Raw genomic sequence first — 19218 nt, 5'->3', positions numbered from 1 at the left:
GTCCCATAGAGATGCTATATGTCCTTCTATGATTAGTCCCATAGAGATGCAATATGTCCTTCTATGACTAGTCCCATAAAAAACAAGTGCGTACCCACACACAGGAGGCCTCTGTACCAGGAAGACATTACATTACTTTCACCCCTGCTATACTGTAGGCAAATACACATCACAGCCATTTCACTTACAGTTCTGTTTGTTCGTGAGACAGCAGGAAATTAAATGTTGGATTGGAGAAAAGGGAAAAGCCACAAGACCCAAGAGATAAAGCAGACAGTGCGTGTGCGAGAGAGGTGCTCATATCAAAGTTGAATGTGTTGTTTGTCTACCTGCGGAGGGAGCGCTGTGACGTAGTAACCTCCATGCTAAAAGAGACAGACAACACAGTGTGAGAGAGAAAGAGGCACCACAGGGGCCGGGCCACGCCACAGCTTTCACACCACACAGGAGAGAATACTGTTCTCAAGATTAAAAACAGACAGACCAATCAAAACAAAAACACCGTCTGGCTGCCATGACGATGCATCTGTACTCTGAACACACAGGAGAGGGAGGATTGGTGTGGAGGATGTGTACAAGTTGGCCCTTTTCTACACTGGCAATGTCTCAATGTTCCCCTCTATGAGGATGTCCCAATCCCTTAGCAGAGGCCTGAGGAGAGAGGGGGCCTTACCTGTTGGTGGGCGACGGGGACTGGCTGGGAGTTGGGGGCCAGAGGGTGTCCAGTGTTGGGCTGGGAGGTTGGGATCTGTTGCACCTGCTTCAATAGGATAGAGAGATAGGTGAAGAGATGGAGAGACAATATGGAGGGAGATAGAAATATGGACACAAGAGAGAAAACAAAACGTAAATTAAGATCTATTTGTGACTTTTGGACATACTGCACAGTACTGTATTGTAGCCTGAGCTTTGGCTCACTGTACAGCACAGTACTGTATTGTAGCCTGAGCTTTGGCTCACTGTACAGCACAGTACTGTAATGTAGCCTGAGCTTTGGCTCACTGTACAGCACAGTACTGTATTGTAGCCTGAGCTTTGGCTCACTGTACAGTACTGTATTGTAGCCTGAGCTTTGGCTCACTGTACAGCACAGTACTGTATTGTAGCCTGAGCTTTGGCTCACTGTACAGTACTGTATTCTAGCCTGAGCTTTGGCTCACTGTACAGTACTGTATTCTAGCCTGAACTTTGGCTCACTGTACAGTAGTGTATTCTAGCCTGAACTTTGGCTCACTGTACAGTACTGTATTCTAGCCTGAGCTTTGGCTCACTGTACAGCACTGTATTCTAGCCTGAGCTTTGGCTCACTTTACTGTACATACATACATACATACATACATACATACATACATACATAAAGTGTCCCCTCTCTGACTCTCCAGAGAATCTCCAAGACTCCTTGTGTATGCATGTGCAACTCACATCCACAGGTGTACATAACAGGTAACAAAATCCACTGCTGGGTCAGTTGGGGAGAGTGAGTAGGCTTCATGCACGAGGTAGGGCTAATAGATGATTCATTACATTGTGAATGTTATTGCTCAACAGAGCACATAGAAGAAACAGGTTGTGTCCTTTAAATATATTTAGAAAAACCAGTTTTTTGTTGTTGTTGCTGGTTGATTGAAACCTTTTACATTCCATGTAATGATTGCATTTAGCTTCTGAACCAACCCTAAGAAGTACCCTTAGAAGGCTGCAGACAAGTATACTTGTTCCCAAGCTCAGCTCAACCACTCACTAGAGAGTGAGCTCACACAAGTATAGTTGCACCAGGCTGACCACCTACCTTGCCATCCCCTGTTCTCAGGACATTACCACTGAAAACAAGAGGCTTTAGGAGCAGAAAGCATTACGTAGGAAGAAGTACAGATGAAAATAAAACAATCAATAAAATTGCAAAATAAAATCAATAAAAAGAAGCGAGAAAAAAAGAGCGCTGCTCAGAGCAAAAGATGAGGCTGCGGGATGGCTGATAATGTCAGCATTCTAAGGGTTAATGGATGAATTCTGACCCTTGAGTGTAAAGTCTTCCTATTGGTCACTAGCTGATTATATGGCACATGACGTGCTGCAACACCTCCAATAGAACTGTTACTGGGATTGGTGTCCTTGGCAACAGATAATAAATGATAGAAATACCGTTTTAACCATTTCCAGCCAACTAGACAGTGCTACTGTACAAACTGTTAAAATTAAATTAAATAATTTGAAAATATAGTTGAAAAATTAAAGAAACATTTTTATGATGTAAATAATGTAAGCTTCAAGTGAACAGTTAAACTGGTCTAAACCCCCTGTTTGTTGTATGTTTCTGTGTGTTGGATCATACAAATCCTCAAAGCCATGTGGCAACAAGTGTGTGATTATTACTCACAACAAGAATGACCCCATTCCCATACAGTAGTGTCTTGACAAATTGGTGTTTTTGAATATTAAATAAGGCCCAATTCGACTTTGGATTCGTATGTACAATATGCAGTTCTACCTCACTGTATACCAATACAAACACACATTTATCCATATAATTACATATATGAACATACATACAAAATCTTACTTACTCTAAGAGACCAATACATATAATTCCATAGGTGATAAGAGAACATACCATCAACAGAACTAGGGGATTTAAACAGCAGGTTTCTAAGTGTTTCCTGAAGAGTAGCACCTCCTAAAAAGGACCCTTGAGTGTAGGCAGTCATGGCTGGAAAGGGTTAAAACCACAACCATGAAACAAAATGAATCATGTAAGTGATAAAGACAGGGTTGGTGTGGAGGGTAGACGGCTGAGGGTTGCTATCCAATAAGAGAGAGATGGTCTAAGTACCAGCCCAGGGTTTCCCTGCATGGCCAGAGGAAACTCGTGGTACGAGAGGTCGGGTTGGACGTTCGTCTGTCGGGCCCAGGTGGTGTGTAGTACGTTAACGTGAGAGGACTGACGCCCAGGGGTCTCGGAGGGAGGCACAAACAGAAAGGTCTGCTGGCTGGGGGGGTGGCCCACTCCATGGCCCTCTGCAGTGGCGTCCCTCCCCCCAGCCTCCGCCCCGTAGAAGGTGTGTGGGATGGACTGGGCGGCCGAGGCGGCCCCGAACTGGGGCGGAGGAGAGTGGAAATCTCCACAGTCAGAGGAGGCCATGGAGTCACTGGAAGGTTCCGGGCTGCAGTCCTTCTGGCCCTGGTGCAGTAGCAGGCTCCCGGGAGGGAGAGGCATCTCAGGGCTGACGTAACTGTAGAGTTCCTCAGTGACTGGCTGCAGGCGGCTGTAGGTCCCAGACCCCCCTGACTGTCCTCCTGGTCCCCCCTGCTCCTCCAGGTTGAGGTCCATGGAGCCGCGGCGAGCCCTGTACAGTCTAGAGGCCAGCACGCCAGAGTCGGCCCCAGCGGCGGCCGCTGCAGTAGCCATGTTTTGGACGTGGAACTCGAACACGCTGCCTTGCGGGGGCTCCATGACTGGGGGAGCGGACTGGGGGAAGGAGGCGGAGTGCTGCAGCTGGTACCCATCGGTAGTACCCGAGGCCTGCGGGCTCAAGGTGCTCATGGGTGGCAGCTGAGGGATGGGGCTGTGGCGCATGTGACTCTGCATGTGGGGGTGGTAGGTCTGGGCGTAGGCCGGCTGTGGAGGGTCGTACACGGCCAGGCTGGCGGCTGCCGCGGCCTGCATCTGCTGGTGGAAGCTGATCTGGTTGATCTGGTGAGCAGTCATGGGGTAGCCCCCATAGGCCATGGCCTCGAAGTGATCCAGCAACGCTGCCTGGTTCAGACTCAGTCTCCGCACAGCCTCCACCACCTCCTCCTGCTGCTGCTCTGCCCTCACGTCCTTGTACCCGTACAGAGGGTCCTGGAGGGACTGCCCTTGGAGGTGCTGGTGCATGGGCTCTCCTAATGACCCCAGCCTCGGAGCACCGTAGCCGGGCACCATGAAGAGGGACGAGGGATCCACTCCCAGGTGCCCATCCACTCCTCCTCCTCCACCCATGCCCAGCCCCTCCATCCCTGGGTGGTAGGGGTGCAGACTGCTGGCGTAGCGGGGGTAGGCAGGCTGGAAGTGGCGTGTATGGGCCTCCAAGATAGACGTGCTCTTGCGGCGTTGGGCGTTGTAGGCCTTGGAGGGAGGGCAGGCAGGCGGCGGTGAGAAGGAGACGGGGCGCTCCAGGATGGAGGGGAGAAAGAGAGGCGGCGTGGGGTCCGGAAGGCCTGCTGAGGCCCAGACTCCTCCTCCACTGCTGTACTGGTGAGTCACAGACTGCGGCTGAAGTGACATAAGATTATAGATAGATGCATCATCTTCATGAGAGAGAGAAGCACCGTTATATACTGTAGTATTCAGAGAGATACAAAGAGAGAAGAGGGTGAAGAGGTATATCAAAAGAGAACAAGAGAGATAGCAGTGCTATACATTTCTGCTAATGCATTAATCCCTGCAACGGATAAAGAAAGTCAAGAATCTAGCAAAGAAACCAATGAAGAACTTAACCAAAAGATGAGGGTACAGACAGACAGTATAATAGCTTCTAGGTATGAAATTAAATGCAGATGTGGCAAAGATGGCTTCCTTTAAGGTCAACAGACTGCTGCTACTGTGACATTAAATGGTTAACTATAAACTGCACCTTATATACAAAACTATCTAGCATGATGATGATGTAAGTCATTACATTATATTACATGATGTGTATTTTGGGGGTTTAAACCTTTGAAGCTGACAGTGAATGATGTTCATGCTAATTGAAATTGTACCTGCTGCTTAATGAAGACTTTAGTGGATTCCTGGATAAAACAGGTGACCACACCAACTACTGTACATAGATCTGACTGAATGTACTCTACTCAATAGTTCAATCTACATCTCATATTGTGTCTTGTGACTCCAGTAAAATGGGCTGAGATGACAAACTAAAGTGTTGTTTGAGTTGTTGTTCATATTGGGGAAGTGTAGCGTAGCTAGCAGTCTGACCAGTCTCACTAGGAGGGAAGGGAAGTGTAGCTAGCAGTCTGACCAGTCTCACTAGGAGGGAAGGGAAGTGTAGCTAGCAGTCTGACCAGTCTCACTAGGAGGGTAAGGGAAGTGTAGTGTAGCTAGCAGTCTGACCAGTCTCACTAGGAGGGGAGGGAAGTGTAGCTAGCAGTCTGACCAGTCTCACTAGGAGGGGAGAGAAGTGTAGCTAGCAGTCTGACCAGTCTCACTAGGAGGGAAGGGAAGTGTAGCTAGCAGTCTGACCAGTCTCACTAGGAGGGAAGGAAAGTGTAGCTAGCAGTCTGACCAGTCTCACTAGGAGGGTAAGGGAAGTGTAGTGTAGCTAGCAGTCTGACCAGTCTCACTAGGAGGGGAGGGAAGTGTAGCTAGCAGTCTGACCAGTCTCACTATGAGGGAAGTGTAGTGTAGCTAGCAGTCTGATCAGTCTCACTAGGAGGGAAGTGTAGTGTAGCTAGCAGTCTGATCAGTCTCACTAGGAGGGAAGGGAAGTGTAGTGTAGCTAGCAGCCTGACCAGTCTCACTAGGAGGGAAGGGAAGTGTAGCTAGCAGTCTCACTAGGAGGGAAGGAAAGTGTAGCTAGCAGTCTGACCAGTCTCACTAGCAGGGTAAGGGAAATGTAGTGTAGCTAGCAGTCTGACCAGTCTCACTAGGAGGGAAGGGAAGTGTAGCTAGCAGTCTCACTAGGAGGGAAGGAAAGTGTAGCTAGCAGTCTGACCAGTCTCACTAGGAGGGTAAGGGAAATGTAGTGTAGCTAGCAGTCTGACCAGTCTCACTAGGGAGGGAAGGGTAGCAGTCTCACTAGGAGGGAAGGAAAGTGTAGCTAGCAGTCTGACCAGTCTCACTAGGAGGGTAAGGGAAATGAGTGTAGCTAGCAGTCTGACCAGTCTCACTAGGAGGGAAGGGAAGAGTAGCTAGCAGTCTGACCAGTCTCACTAGGAGGGAAGTGTAGTGTAGCACCAGTCTCACTAGGAGGGAAGGGAAGTGTAGCTAGCAGTCTGACCAGTCTCACTAGGAGGGAAGTGTAGTGTAGCAGCAGTCTGACCAGTCTCACTAGGAGGGTAGGGAAGTGTACTGTAGCAGCAGTCTGACCAGTCTCACTAGGAGAGTAAGGGAAGTGCCAGGCAGTCTGTATTTAATGCGAGCACAGGGCGCCTGGCGAGAGGCCCGAAGCAAAGAACAGCAGGGTTCACTCACAGGTATCTGAAAGTGGATTAAATATTAATTTGAATACACAATAATCAGATTTTCTGTTCTCTATTTGTTATGTCTCTCTATATGTCTCTACTGTTTTGTCCCTCGTCTCTCCTTCTCCTTGTTTCAGATACCCATAGATAGCCCTACTGAGCTCCGGTCCCAGCTCCACCAGACTACACCCTGGTTCACACCACTCTGTGGCCAGAGATGCTCTAACATACAGGGCTGACAAACACCGCCGGGAGGCTGGCTCGGCGTTGTTGCCGTGGGCGAGGCGGGGTGGAATGCAGGGGCAGGACACTCTCCAGGGCCTTGGAGAGCCGGCCCGCAAACGTGTCGCCGTCGTCCGACCCCCGGCAGGGGGAGTGGGCGGAGAGCACCGGAGGAGGGGTGGAGGGCCGGTTGGGAAGGCAGGACAGAGCAGGAGGGGTGGAGGAAAAGTAGGGGACGCAAACGGACATGCTACGGCCGCGGTGGCGGGGAGGTGGTGAGAGAGGCTGCAGGCGGAAGGAAGGAGGGAAGGACAATTAACCATAGAATGTATGGAACACTGGTGAACTAAACACAGGTGAACAGAGGTGACAAACAGAGCTGAAAGATCTAAAGATCTGATAACACGGGACACGATAAACACTATGGAATAAAGACGAGACACATGGCATTAGAAGAAGGGAGTATGAAAGTTAGAAAGAGGTTTCAAAAAATCAGGCAAGAGCATATTGGAAACAGAAAGAGGTTAGATAAGAGGTAAGTAAAACTGATTAAAAGGAAAAGTAATCTACAATCTCAAGTTCTAGATGTGCGAACTAGAGCCATTTCTAGGTCATCTAAAGTGTTTATTAACAAGCTAGGATGACTAAAATAAAACTAAAGAAGCTCTAATCTATTTCTTGCGGCTTTGTTCTAAATGAAACTACCTGAATAAGAACCATTCAATGTAGTGGTATTGCACCACTATCTAGGGCATTTAAGAAGATATTCTACCCTCAGACCAATCCCAGTGTCCGTGTCCAAAACGGCACCCTATTCCCTATAGAGATCTAAGCTCCTGGTCAGACGTAGTGCGCTATATAGGGAATAGGGTGCCATTTCAGACGCAGACAGTGTTCTAAATCATAGTGAGGCTGAAAGGAAAATCACAGCCACAGACTGTGTACTGCTCTGCTGCAGGAAACTAAATATAGCTAGTTAGCCAGCTGCCTGGCAGGGGACTTGGCAATGCCAGTGTACCAGAGGCACAGTCTGCTCTGTCTGTACAATGATTCACAGACACATTCACCTTGCTGATTCTACACAATGGCCTAAAAAGAAATCAATGTTCCACCAAGAGTGGTCAGGGAACAGTTGATTTGAGGGTTGATGACGCTATTCCTTATTCATCCACACTGTGCCTAGTCAATTCTTCTGTTTATATAGTCTAGTGAAGCCTACTGGTTACTGGTTATAGTCTAGTGAAGCCTACTGGTTACAGTCTAGTGAAGCCTACTGGTTACTGGTTATAGTCTAGTGAAGCCTACTGGTTACTGTGCCACTGGCTATAAGATAGCAGAGGATACTACTAAAAGGCAAGGCCCAGCACAGTGTGGGCTTTCAAGAGATGAAGGGCTATGAACTCATTCTCAAAGTAAATCACAGCTTTGTTGATGGAACCTTCCAGAAGTGAATTCTGTTGCAGCCCAGGAACAGCTGGTAGAACTCGTGAAAACATTGTTTACATCCAATGAGATGTTTAACAGGTCAACATAGTACAGCGGTTAAAAGGGATTTACTGAAAAGAAGTGATGTGATTTATTTCACACAGGGAACCATAACATTTGATCATAACACACAATAAATAAATTGACAAAGAGGAAGACATAAAATAATCTCAAATGACACAAAACTTAGAACCAAAAAGTAGTGCAGCAGACTGCATAGACACACCAATCAATCCCATCTTTCAGTATGAAAAACACAACGCGTAAGAATGGACCGCAAAATATGAAGTCCACAAGCCTTTTTCAGGTTGGATTTGATTGATATACAGCTGTGTTTTTGCTTATTCAGATGTAATAATAGCAGGAGCTAGGCATTGTTTCAAGGTCAAATATGTCATTTAGGACTAATGGCAATATCAGTTAAACACTTCTACCACTATCATTCAGCAGATTGATTCACTGTAAAGTAATGGCACCTGATGGTCAAATAAAACCTAACAATGGTCAAATGATTGCAGAATTTAAAAGTGGCTGTGGTTGTCATGCCCAATACATTTTTGTTCAAGCTTACCAAAGACTACACACACACACACGGTGGAATTAATGTGGAATCCAGGTTGAATGCAAACAATACTTGATAAGCTTGAACAGCTTGGAAATCTCAGTGTAACATATGGCATCAGGTGTATGGTTTGTGGTGACAGCTCCATAGCTTTAGGAAGGTCTAGTGAGCTATAATTCACTGACACTATGGAGATGACTGAGTTGGCTCCAGTAACAAGGCTTGTGATTCAATGCGTCTCACACTGATGAGTGATGGCTGGCTGAGGTGACTGCCCAGTGTGCCAGACAGAGAGCCTAAAAACACCAGCATGGCACCTCTAAAATAAACAGTATGGGATTGATGGAGGCCCTGACAGCTTGCACAGCTAACTAATATCTATACAAACAACACAAATAATGAGAAATACCAACATGAGAACTATTAATAATATGTACCAGAAATGATTGGTTGGGATTGGGGGGGGGCAGGCTACTGTACTAGAACGAGATGCATGGTATAACTGAGGATGCAGCGCAATGTGGAAGGTATGAGGGGAAAAAGGAATCAAACTCTAAGCGTGGAGTTTGTTTACTTCTGAGTGACTCTGGTTTCTCCAACATGCATCCTTCTGTTCAGAAATGCTAATCAAACCAACTGACATGGGGCAAAACAACAGTTCAATTCATTAAAACAAAAGATGTAGAAGACAACTGACCAAACTGTACTCCAGGAACTAAAACACACAAAGTAACTGATTTCACAAACTTGCAGCTGTTATCACTTTTGGCAGATCAAAGGCTAGTTAATTCTGGTACTTACCTGTAAGTCACTGTGACTGAAGACCCAAGAGCATGACTGGGGCTGCTAACCTATGGGATGGTCTTCATATACTGGACATCTGTCTAAACCCTTTAGGATGGTGTTAATTAGACATCTGTCTAAACCCTTTAGGATGGTGTCAATTAGACATCTGTCTAAACCCTTTAGGATGGTGTTAATTAGACATCTGTCTAAACCCTTTAGGATGGTGTCAATTAGACATCTGTCTAAACCCTTTAGGATGGTGTCAATTAGACATCTGTCTAAACCCTTTAGGATGGTGTCAATTAGACATCTGTCTAAACCCTTTAGGATGGTGTCAATTAGACATCTGTCTAAACCCTTTAGGATGGTGTCAATTAGACATCTGTCTAAACCCTTTAGGATGGTGTCAATTAGACATCTGTCTAAACCCTTTAGGATGGTGTCAATTAGACATCTGTCTAAACCCTTTAGGATGGTGTCAATTAGACATCTGTCTAAACCCTTTAGGATGGTGTCAATTAGACATCTGTCTAAACCCTTTAGGATGGTGTTAATTAGACATCTGTCTAAACCCTTTAGGATGGTGTTAATTAGACATCTGTCTAAACCCTTTAGGATGGTGTTAATTAGACATCTGTCTAAACCCTTTAGGATGGTGTTAATTAGACATCTGTCTAAACCCTTTAGGATGGTGTTAATTAGACATCTGTCTAAACCCTTTAGGATGGTGTTAATTATACATCTTTCTAAACCCACATGTGTTCTAGAAAATAGGTTTTGAACTTTTGACCTTTAGGGGTGACCGTGGGGTTAAGCCCTGTTAGTGGAGACAGACGGGTACCTACGGAGCAGGAAGGGCAGCTCATTTGTGACTAGGCTATATATTTTGGGTGTAGATTAACATATTTGTTTGAAATTCCTTTATTTGTGTGTTTTGGGCGAAGATCAACCGTTGTCTTGTGTGACTGTGTTTGGGATTCCTTAAATTTGTTCGTTTTTCTGGGTCTTCGGTTTCAACTTTCAATCTAAAAATGCTCTGGTATTGTTGTATGACTAAAAGCTATACCTGTTCCTGTCCTGTTCCTTGTATTAGCTTGAGGGGAAATATGAGAGCATATTAAAACACCGAATTAACAGCCAGTTTAATATTCTATAAAGGCCCTATTCCTCCCAATACACTGAAGAATACTGTTCCAGACATTGGTTTTGGAGTCTCTTGGCAAACAGCAAGACCATCAGCGTTACTGTTGAAAGAAGAACTGTAAAACCTGACCTCTGGTTCTCTCTGAAAATTGCCACTGAGCTTGTCATTTATTCATTACTGAATAAGTGGGTTAGAAGGCAGCTGCTGGTCCACCACCGCGCTTCCAAGAAGAGTGAAATGTGAAATTGAAGAACTCGTGGGACTACAGTAGCCTGATGTCAGACATGTCTCTGCTGTATTGGAAACTCCTCTTATAATTGTCATGATTAGTGTAACAATGACCATAGGAGTTGGCAAGACAGCACAAACAGATGTGGGATTATAAAGGACTACAGGACAAACCTGAGAGGGCAGCCGGGAAGGAAAAAGATGTCTCCATTTCAAAGATTGAGAACCTCATCTCAAAGGGAACTGGCTCCAAATCCACTCTTCAGACATCACTCTCATGCATATTACAACTACAAACTCCACTGCAATTCACTTCACTTCTATCTTCCTAAGAACTACAAAAGAAATATACAAAATCCCTCCGACTCGTCACTTACCATGTTCTGCTGTTGGTAGGCATTGAGCTGCTGCTGCTGTTGTTGCTGCTGGGGGGAAGGGGAGGGGTAGGGGGCCTGGGTTTGGCCCTGCTGCTGCTGGGTGGCAGGGATGTTGCTATAGGACATGGTCAGCTGGCCCAGATGGGACTCAGAGAACAGGGACGAACCCTGGCCGTTGTCCACCGCGCCGTCAGCTGTAGGTGGAGGGGACAAGAACACACACAGTGACCAGATGAGAAAGGAGGGGAGAGGGAGGGAGAGAGAGAGGTGGAAACACACACACACTACCACCGTGTGTGTGTGTGTGTGTGTGTGTGTGTGTGTGTGTGTGAGAGATTATATATATATGAGAGCGAGAGAGAAATCCAGTTCAAGAGAGCCATTGAGAGATATATGATATCAACTACATTGTCTTCCTGATTTCCTGGCGCATTCTCGATAATCATAGAATATACAGTGCATTCGGAAAGTATTCAGACCCTTTGACTTTTTCCACTTTTTTATTTTTTTACATTACAGCCTTATTTTAAAATTGAGTAAATCGTTTTGTCCCCCTCAATCTACACACAATACCCCATAGTGACAAAGCAAAAACAGGTTTTTAGAAATATTTGCAATTTTGTATTTTATTTTTTTAAAGACTGAAATATCACATTTACATAAGTATTCAGACCCTTTGGCAGCGATTACAGCCTCAGGTCTTCTTGGGTATGACGCTACATTATTGGCACACCTGTATTTGGGGAGTTTCTCCCATTCTTCTCTGCAGATCCTCTCAAGCTATGTCAGGTTAGATGGGGAGCGTCACTGCACAGCTATTTTCAGGTTTCTCCAGAGATGTTCGATCGGGTTCAAGTCCGGGCCCTGGCTGGGCCACTCAATGACATTGAGACTTGTCCCGAAGCCACTCCTGTGTTGTCTGTGTGCTTAGGGTCTTTGTCCTGTTGGAAGGTGAACCTTCACCTGAGTCTGAGGTCTTGAGCACTCCGGAGCAGGTTTTCATCAAGGATCTCTCTGTACTTTGCTCCGTTCATCTTTCCTTTGATCCAGACTAGTCTCCCAGTCCCTACCGCTGAAAAACATCCTCACAGCATGATGCTGCCACCACCATGCTTCACCGCAGGGATGGTATTGGCCAGGTGATGAGCAGTGCCTGGTTTCCTCCAGACCTGACGCTTGGAATTCAGGCCAAAGAGTTCAATCTTGGTTTCATCAGACCAGAGAATCTTGTTTCTCATGGTCTGAGAGTCCTTTAGGTGCCTTTTTGGCAAACTCCAAGCGGGCTGTCATGTGCCTTTTACTGAGGAGTGGCTTCCGTCTGGCCACTACCATAAAGGCCTGATTGGTGGAGTGCTGCAGAGATGGTTGTCCTTCTGGAAGGTTCTCCCCTCTCCACAGAGGAACTCTGGAGCTCTGTCAAGAGTGACCATCGGGTTCTTGGTCACCTCCCTGACCAAGGTCCTTCTCCCCTGATTGGTCAGATTGGCGGTTCCAAACTTCTTCCATTTAAGAATGATGGACGCCACTGTGTTCTTGGGGACCTTCAATGCTGCAGACATTTTTGGTACCCTTCCCCAGATCTGTGCTGACACAACCCTGTCTCGGAGCTCTATGGACAATTCCTTCAACCTTATGGCTTGTTTTTTTCTCTGACATGCACTGTCAACTGTGGGACCTTATATAGACAGGTGTGCGCCTTTCCAAATCATATCCAATCAATTGAATTGACCACCGGTGGACTCCATTCAAGTTGTAGAAACATCTCAAGGATGATCAATTCAAACAGGATGCACCTGAGCTCAATTTCGAGTCTCATAACGGGTCTGAATACTTATGTAAATAAGATTTTGACATTTTTTAAATAAGTTAGCAAAAATGTATAAAATCCTCTTTCACTTTGTCATTATGGGGTATTGCGGGCAGATTGACGCGATTTTTTATTTATTTAATACATTTTTGAATAAGGCTGTAACGTAACAAAATGTGGATAAAGTGAAGGGGTCTGAATACTTTTCTGAATGCACGGTAAATAAATCACATCCCTGAGTGAGACGCTGTGCCTAGTCCACATACATGTCATGGAGGTGTTGGCCTGTTGGTACTGCTGCTGGTCCATCTCTGGGTCCTCCTTCTCAGTCTGGGCTATGGGGGGCTGGGGGTGACTGACTCTGCTGGGGGATCTGAGGGCCTCTGCTGCCTGTAGGGGCTGCTGCTGCTTCTGATTCCTCTTCTCCAACTCCTCTCTGACCAGCTGCCTCTGTTCTCTCTTCTTTTGGATCAGAGACACTCGGTCTTTGATGGCCTTGGCCATCGTCTTGTGGTCTCCCTCGCACACATAGCCAGACTCAACCTGTTGGGACAGGAGAAGGAACAACCATGACTAGTCAATCTGTTTTAACAGTCACCACAAGATCTCTCTCAGTGATGAGCTTCTACACCTCTATCCAGCCACCTTTTTCATTGATGTTGTGGTTTTGTTTTTAAAATCACCAGATCAATTACTTATAACAAAAACACACGGTATCAATCGATCAACCAACCAACAATAAACCGTACCATTTCCTGTGCCACATCTTCGGGGAAGTCCTTATTGAGGTCGAAGGAGAACTCGATGGCTTCGTTGTCCTTGTACTTTCCCTTCAGCTTCTTAACGTCTTCTATCCTCAGCCACAGTTTGATAGCGATCATCTCCCCATCGTCCTCCTCGGCCAGCTCCACACGGACACCAGTCTCCTCCTGGAAGAACGCATGGCTCAGCAGGATCTTAATGACATATCTGTGGCAGTGGAGGAGGGATGGGGAAGAGAGAGGGGAAAATAGAGAGAGGGGAAGAGAGAGGGGGAAAATAGAGAGGGGGAGATTGATGAAAGAGTTTAGCATGAACAAACAAACAAGGTCAAAACAGGTTTTATTACATCAAATAAGTTCGGCATGGTGCATGATTAATCTATTAGCCCATTTACAGAGGACATTACACAACTCTGTGTGGGCTGGCCTAAAAGACTGCAATAGAGCTGTGTGCTGACATCTAGTACTATGGCTTATTGATATCCTAGAATAACTATGTATATTTACTATCCATAAATTATCAATCACTATGTATATTTACTATCCATAAATTATCAATCACTATGTATATTTACTATCCATAAATTATCATAATCGCTATGTATATTTACTATCCACAAATTATATCCCATATTAACTATGTATATTTACTATCCATAAATTATTTCCCATATTAACTATGTAGTCGTGGCCAAAAGTTTTGAGAAATACACAAAAATTAATTTTCACAAAGTTTGCTGCTTCAGTGTCTTTAGATATTTTCGTCAGATGTTACTATGGAATACTGAAGTATAATTACAAGCATTTCATACGTGTCAAAGGCTTTTATTGACAATTACATGAAGTTGATGCAAAGAGTCAACATCTGCAGTGTTGACCCTTCTTTTTCAAGACCTCTGCAATCCACCCTGGCATGCTGTCAATTAACTTCTGGGCCACATCCTGACTGATGGCAGCCCATTCTTGCATAATCAATGCTTGGAGTTTGTCAGAATTTGTGGGTTTTTGTTTGTCCACCCGCCTCTTGAGGATTGACCACGAGTTCTCAATGGGATTAAGGTCTGGGGAGTTTCCTGGCCATGGACCCAAAATATCGATGTTTTGTTCCCCGAGCCACTTAGTTATCACTTTTGCCTTAGGGCAAGGTGCTCCATCATGCTGGAAAAGACATTGTTCGTCACCAAACTGTTCCTGGATGGTTGGGAGAAGTTGCTCTCGGAGGATGTGTTGGTACCATTCTTTATTCATGGCTGTGTTCTTAGGCAAAATTGTGAGTGAGCCCACTCCCTTGGCTCAGAAGCAACCCCACACATGAATGGTCTCAGGATGCTTTACTGTTGGCATGACAAAGGACTGATGGTAGCGCTCACCTTGTCTTCTCCGGACAAGCTTTTTTCCCGATGCCCCAAACAATCATAAAGGGGATTCATCAGAGAAAATGACTTACCCCAGTCCTCAGCAGTCCAAACCCTGTAACTTTTGCAGAATATCAGTCTGTCCCTGATGTTTTTCCTGGAGAGAAGTGGCTTCTTTGCTGCCCTTCTTGACACTGTCATGACGTTGGCCTCTTTTGGTACAGGGAGGACAGTTGACCCCTCCCTTTTGCACACAATCCACCCTGTGTGTAAAAGGTCGTAAAAACTCTAAAATTCCAGGAGAGTCTCTGGCCACATGGCCCATAGAGAGACACAGGAAATTCTTCCAACTCATAGAATTGGAGAGCCAAGTGACATTTTGTGTTCTGGAGAAGGTATGGAAGATTGGTGAAGAATCCAGCTACGAACTGATCCGCTTGGCACCATTTTGTGATACTCAGAAGAGACAATATAGCCATATTACCATAAAACTGTTTATATAATAGACTCAGCTTAAGACTTGCATCATATGGGTGTATGGAATGTATTAATAAGGATAAAGCTTTTGTAAGACATTGAGATGCTATTGTACTGATGTAATGTGATAGATTTGGTTACAGAAATACAAATCTAACTCAGTCATAGGCACGCCCCCAGGGACCCATACAGGACCAGGCGTCATTTGACAAGCTGTTCTATGGGCACTATAAAACACTCCCTGATTTACATTTCTCCAGACCAGGCCTACACTCCGTGGCCACATAGGTTCTACCATGTAATTCCTCTACTGAAAGTGAACCATACCACGTGGTTAACTTTTAGACTATCGATACTGACAGAATAAGAACAAGTTTTTGATATTAATTATTAGTCTGCAGCTAAGTAAATTATATCATTGAACGCGAAGACCAACGAAGCAACCATTCGATGACGACATTAATGAATGTCGCTCTGAAAGATCCATTCTAACCGAGAGAGAGAGAGAGAACGCGGACAAAACTCCCCAACAGAACTACTCTCCAACAAGAATCAGAACGACACACTGAGCGTAAATATATATATTGATTGCAATTGTTCCCGAATGAGTGAGCCTTCAATTGTCAATTGTTAATGAACTCTGTTTAAACTTCTCAGCTGACCATTTATGACCCATTGTTCAACAGGCCGACCAGCCTGTTTAGCCAGTAGGGCACATTCCGATACCAATCCTTTGTGACAATAATTACTGTTTGTATGTTTTTCTGTTAATTACTTAGTGTAGTAAATAAATGATTTTAAGACAATTGATGTATGGATGATTTTAGTAAAGACTGGGTTCGTGCAGATACAACAATTTACGACGTGTTGGAATGAGACTGGACTAGAGGTAAATACACCATTTAAACTTAGAAGATAATCGACCTATACTATAATAGAATAGAATATTATAGTACAGGAAAGTTATATTAGGAAAATTATAGCTTTGTAATCTGAATATTCTCCTTGGTGCCCCGATCTCCTAGTTAATTACAATTAAACGATTAATCAGTTTAATCGCGTGATAATAATTACAGGGAGCTAATTGATAAACATATCTTCCGTTTAATGGTACCCCCAAAGACACGACAACACCAGGCCATCCTCCAAAAGTCTTCGCCTCACTGTGCGTGCAGATGCACTCACACCTGCCTGCTGCCATTCCTGAGCAAGCTCTGTACTGGTGGTGCCCCGATCCCGCAGCTGAATCAACTTTAGGAGACGGTCCTGGCGCTTGCTGGACTTTCTTGGGTACCCTGAAGCCTTCTTCACAACAATTGAACCGCTCTCCTTGAAGTTCTTGATGATCCCATAAATGGTTGATATAAGTGCAATCTTACTGGCAGCAATATCCTTGCCTGTGAAGCCCTTTTTGTGCAAAGCAATGAAGACTGCATGTGTTTCCTTGCAGGTAACCATGGCTGACAGAGGAAGAACAATGATTCCAAGCACCACCCTCCTTTTGAAGCTTCCAGTCTGTTATTCGAACTCAATCAGCATGACAGAGTGATCTCCAGCCTTGTCCTTGTCAACACTCACACCTGTGTTAATGAAAGAATCACTGACATGATGTCAGCTGGTCCTTTTGGGATTCAGTTCATTTGCATGGCAAAGAGGGACTTTGCAATTCATCTGATCACTCTTCATAACATTCTGGTGCATATGCAAATTGCCATCATACAAACTGAGGCAGCAGACTTTGTGAAAACTAATATTGGTGTCATTCTCAACTTTTGGCCACAACTGTATATTTACTATCCAGAAATTATATCCCATATTAACCATGTATATTTACTATCCATAAATGATATTCTATAATAACTATGTATATTTACTATCCATAAATTATATCCTATAATAACTATGTATATTTACTATCCATGACTCAGACAACGGGCATTATTGAAGGCACAATGTTACCTCTCAGGACATCTTATCATCATGTGAGGCTCAGCTGGTAAGTGTCTTTGGATAAATGTGCATGTCTGCTAAGTTCATTATTATATTACAGTGATGTTTAATGCATGACTGAGCAGAATACATGTGCAGCACAGGGTGCAGCACAGGGGAAGCACAGGGTGAAGCACAGGGTGAGACAGCTCACACTCACACACAAAAACATGTCAGTTTATGGATGAATGCAGTGTTTGAACCCCCATTAAGGTGATGGATCATCAATGTAGGCCGACTAGGCACCAACAAACCTAATCAAATCAATTGTTATTTGTCGCATGGTAAACAGGGTGTAGACTAACCGTGAAATGCTGACTGACGGGTCTTCCCAACAACGTAGAGAAAAATAGAAAGATAATAACACCAGGAATAAATACACAATGCGTAACAATGAGTTGATGTGCAGGGTACGAGGTAACTGAGGTAGCTATGCACATATAGGTAGGGATAAAGTGACTAGGCAACAGAATAGATAATAAACAGTCGCAGCGGCGTATGTGGGGCGGCGGGTAGCCTAGAGGTTAGAGCGTTGGAATAGTAACCGAAAGACTGCAAGATCGAATCCCCGGAGCTGACAAGGTAAAAAGCTCTCCAGGAACAGGGTTGCAGAGCCCTGCACTAGTGAGTCTAGTTTAAATAGCAAACATACTATTATTGTTGAGACCGACCGCATAGTTAAGTCATACATTTCATGCATCGTTAAGTTAACCTCAATCATTAACCTGTCATTCTTCTGGTACTTTAGACAGAGCTGTATATAAATCAGTGTGAAAAAACAAGGCTATAGTCATGATAACAAACACAGTGAGAATGTCTGCACAGTATAGCCAGCCTTTCCATGCATCGTTGAGTTAACAAACCTCAACCATGCAACATTAGTTTCAAGTACCAGGAGAATGACAAAGTGGGGAAAAACCCAAGGCTTTAGTTTAAATAGTAAACATACAAATGATGTTGTTAGACAACATAGTTTAAGTCGGTCTTTTTAATCCATTGTTCTGTCTAAAACCTCAAGCATGCATCATTAAGGACCCAGAGCGAGGAAAAAACATTGCTTGATTATACTTAGACTAGTGGCAGTAACATCCTAGCCACATATTAAAAGCTTTACTGCACTTTTCTTTTCTCAAGGGTGGAGTTAGTTTTTGTTGCATGGTGTTGCATGGTGTTGTATGATATTATGTCTATAATACAAACACACAGACTTTTATTAGAATGACAATAAAAGAGAGATGAAGCCTACTAGTAGGAGACAGCATAGATGTATTAATCCAACTGGCGGCTTGGCTACTGAAACCACATTTAAACTGCTGGGGATTTGATGATCTCCCAGTGTTCATGCATTGTTAAACAGCTAGTACCCGAGGTAGACAGCCATGTCACCATCAACCTTTCCACTGCTTCATCAGTGAAACATCATACCGGGGTTTCATCTTACAACAAATTACCAAATATTGATGCTTGCATTCCTCCCCACATTTCATATTTCAATGCACTAATGCAAAATTGTTGCCCTTGGTTCAAGGCCTGAACAGCCTGCACAGTGCAAACACAATGCAGTATAGCAGAGTGATATATTGATTTCTTAGCTGTGTGTGAGAGAGCAGTCTTTCCAGCTCTCTCTCTCAATGACAAATTCATTCACTACTCAACTGGCCTCACTGAGTAAATTTGACCTTCAAATGCAAACTTTAAAAAGACACCCAGTATATACCTTTCAAATACTGAGGTGTAGTAAAACATCTCAGAAAAACTCATCAACAAAGCCTTCTTTGACAGGATTGACATGTAGTTAAACATGAAGGCTGTAAATCTTCATGAGAGTGACTGTAGTAAAACATGACTGATGACCATTTCAAC

General features: G+C 44.5%; 1 protein-coding gene across 1 annotated transcript in view; it reads right to left on the bottom strand.

Annotated features, from left to right (window-relative positions):
- The window catches only part of LOC106591178 (serine/threonine-protein kinase WNK1), a 161058-nt gene that overhangs the window by 40939 nt on the left and 100901 nt on the right, over nucleotides 1-19218 (bottom strand). Inside the window, exons 6-11 of the mRNA XM_045722536.1 lie at nucleotides 13523-13742; nucleotides 13040-13316; nucleotides 10967-11160; nucleotides 2831-4252; nucleotides 674-760; nucleotides 330-365 (exon numbers count right to left, since the gene is read on the bottom strand). Of these exons, the coding sequence (XP_045578492.1) occupies nucleotides 330-365; nucleotides 674-760; nucleotides 2831-4252; nucleotides 10967-11160; nucleotides 13040-13316; nucleotides 13523-13742 (2236 nt within the window). The remainder of the gene's footprint in view (nucleotides 1-329; nucleotides 366-673; nucleotides 761-2830; nucleotides 4253-10966; nucleotides 11161-13039; nucleotides 13317-13522; nucleotides 13743-19218) is intronic.

Source organism: Salmo salar, chromosome ssa07 (genome assembly GCF_905237065.1).
Source record: "Salmo salar chromosome ssa07, Ssal_v3.1, whole genome shotgun sequence".
In the NCBI taxonomy this organism is placed as follows: domain Eukaryota; kingdom Metazoa; phylum Chordata; class Actinopteri; order Salmoniformes; family Salmonidae; genus Salmo; species Salmo salar.
The sequence above is the reverse complement of the archived record's forward strand: the minus strand, read 5'-3'. Positions and strand labels throughout refer to the sequence as shown.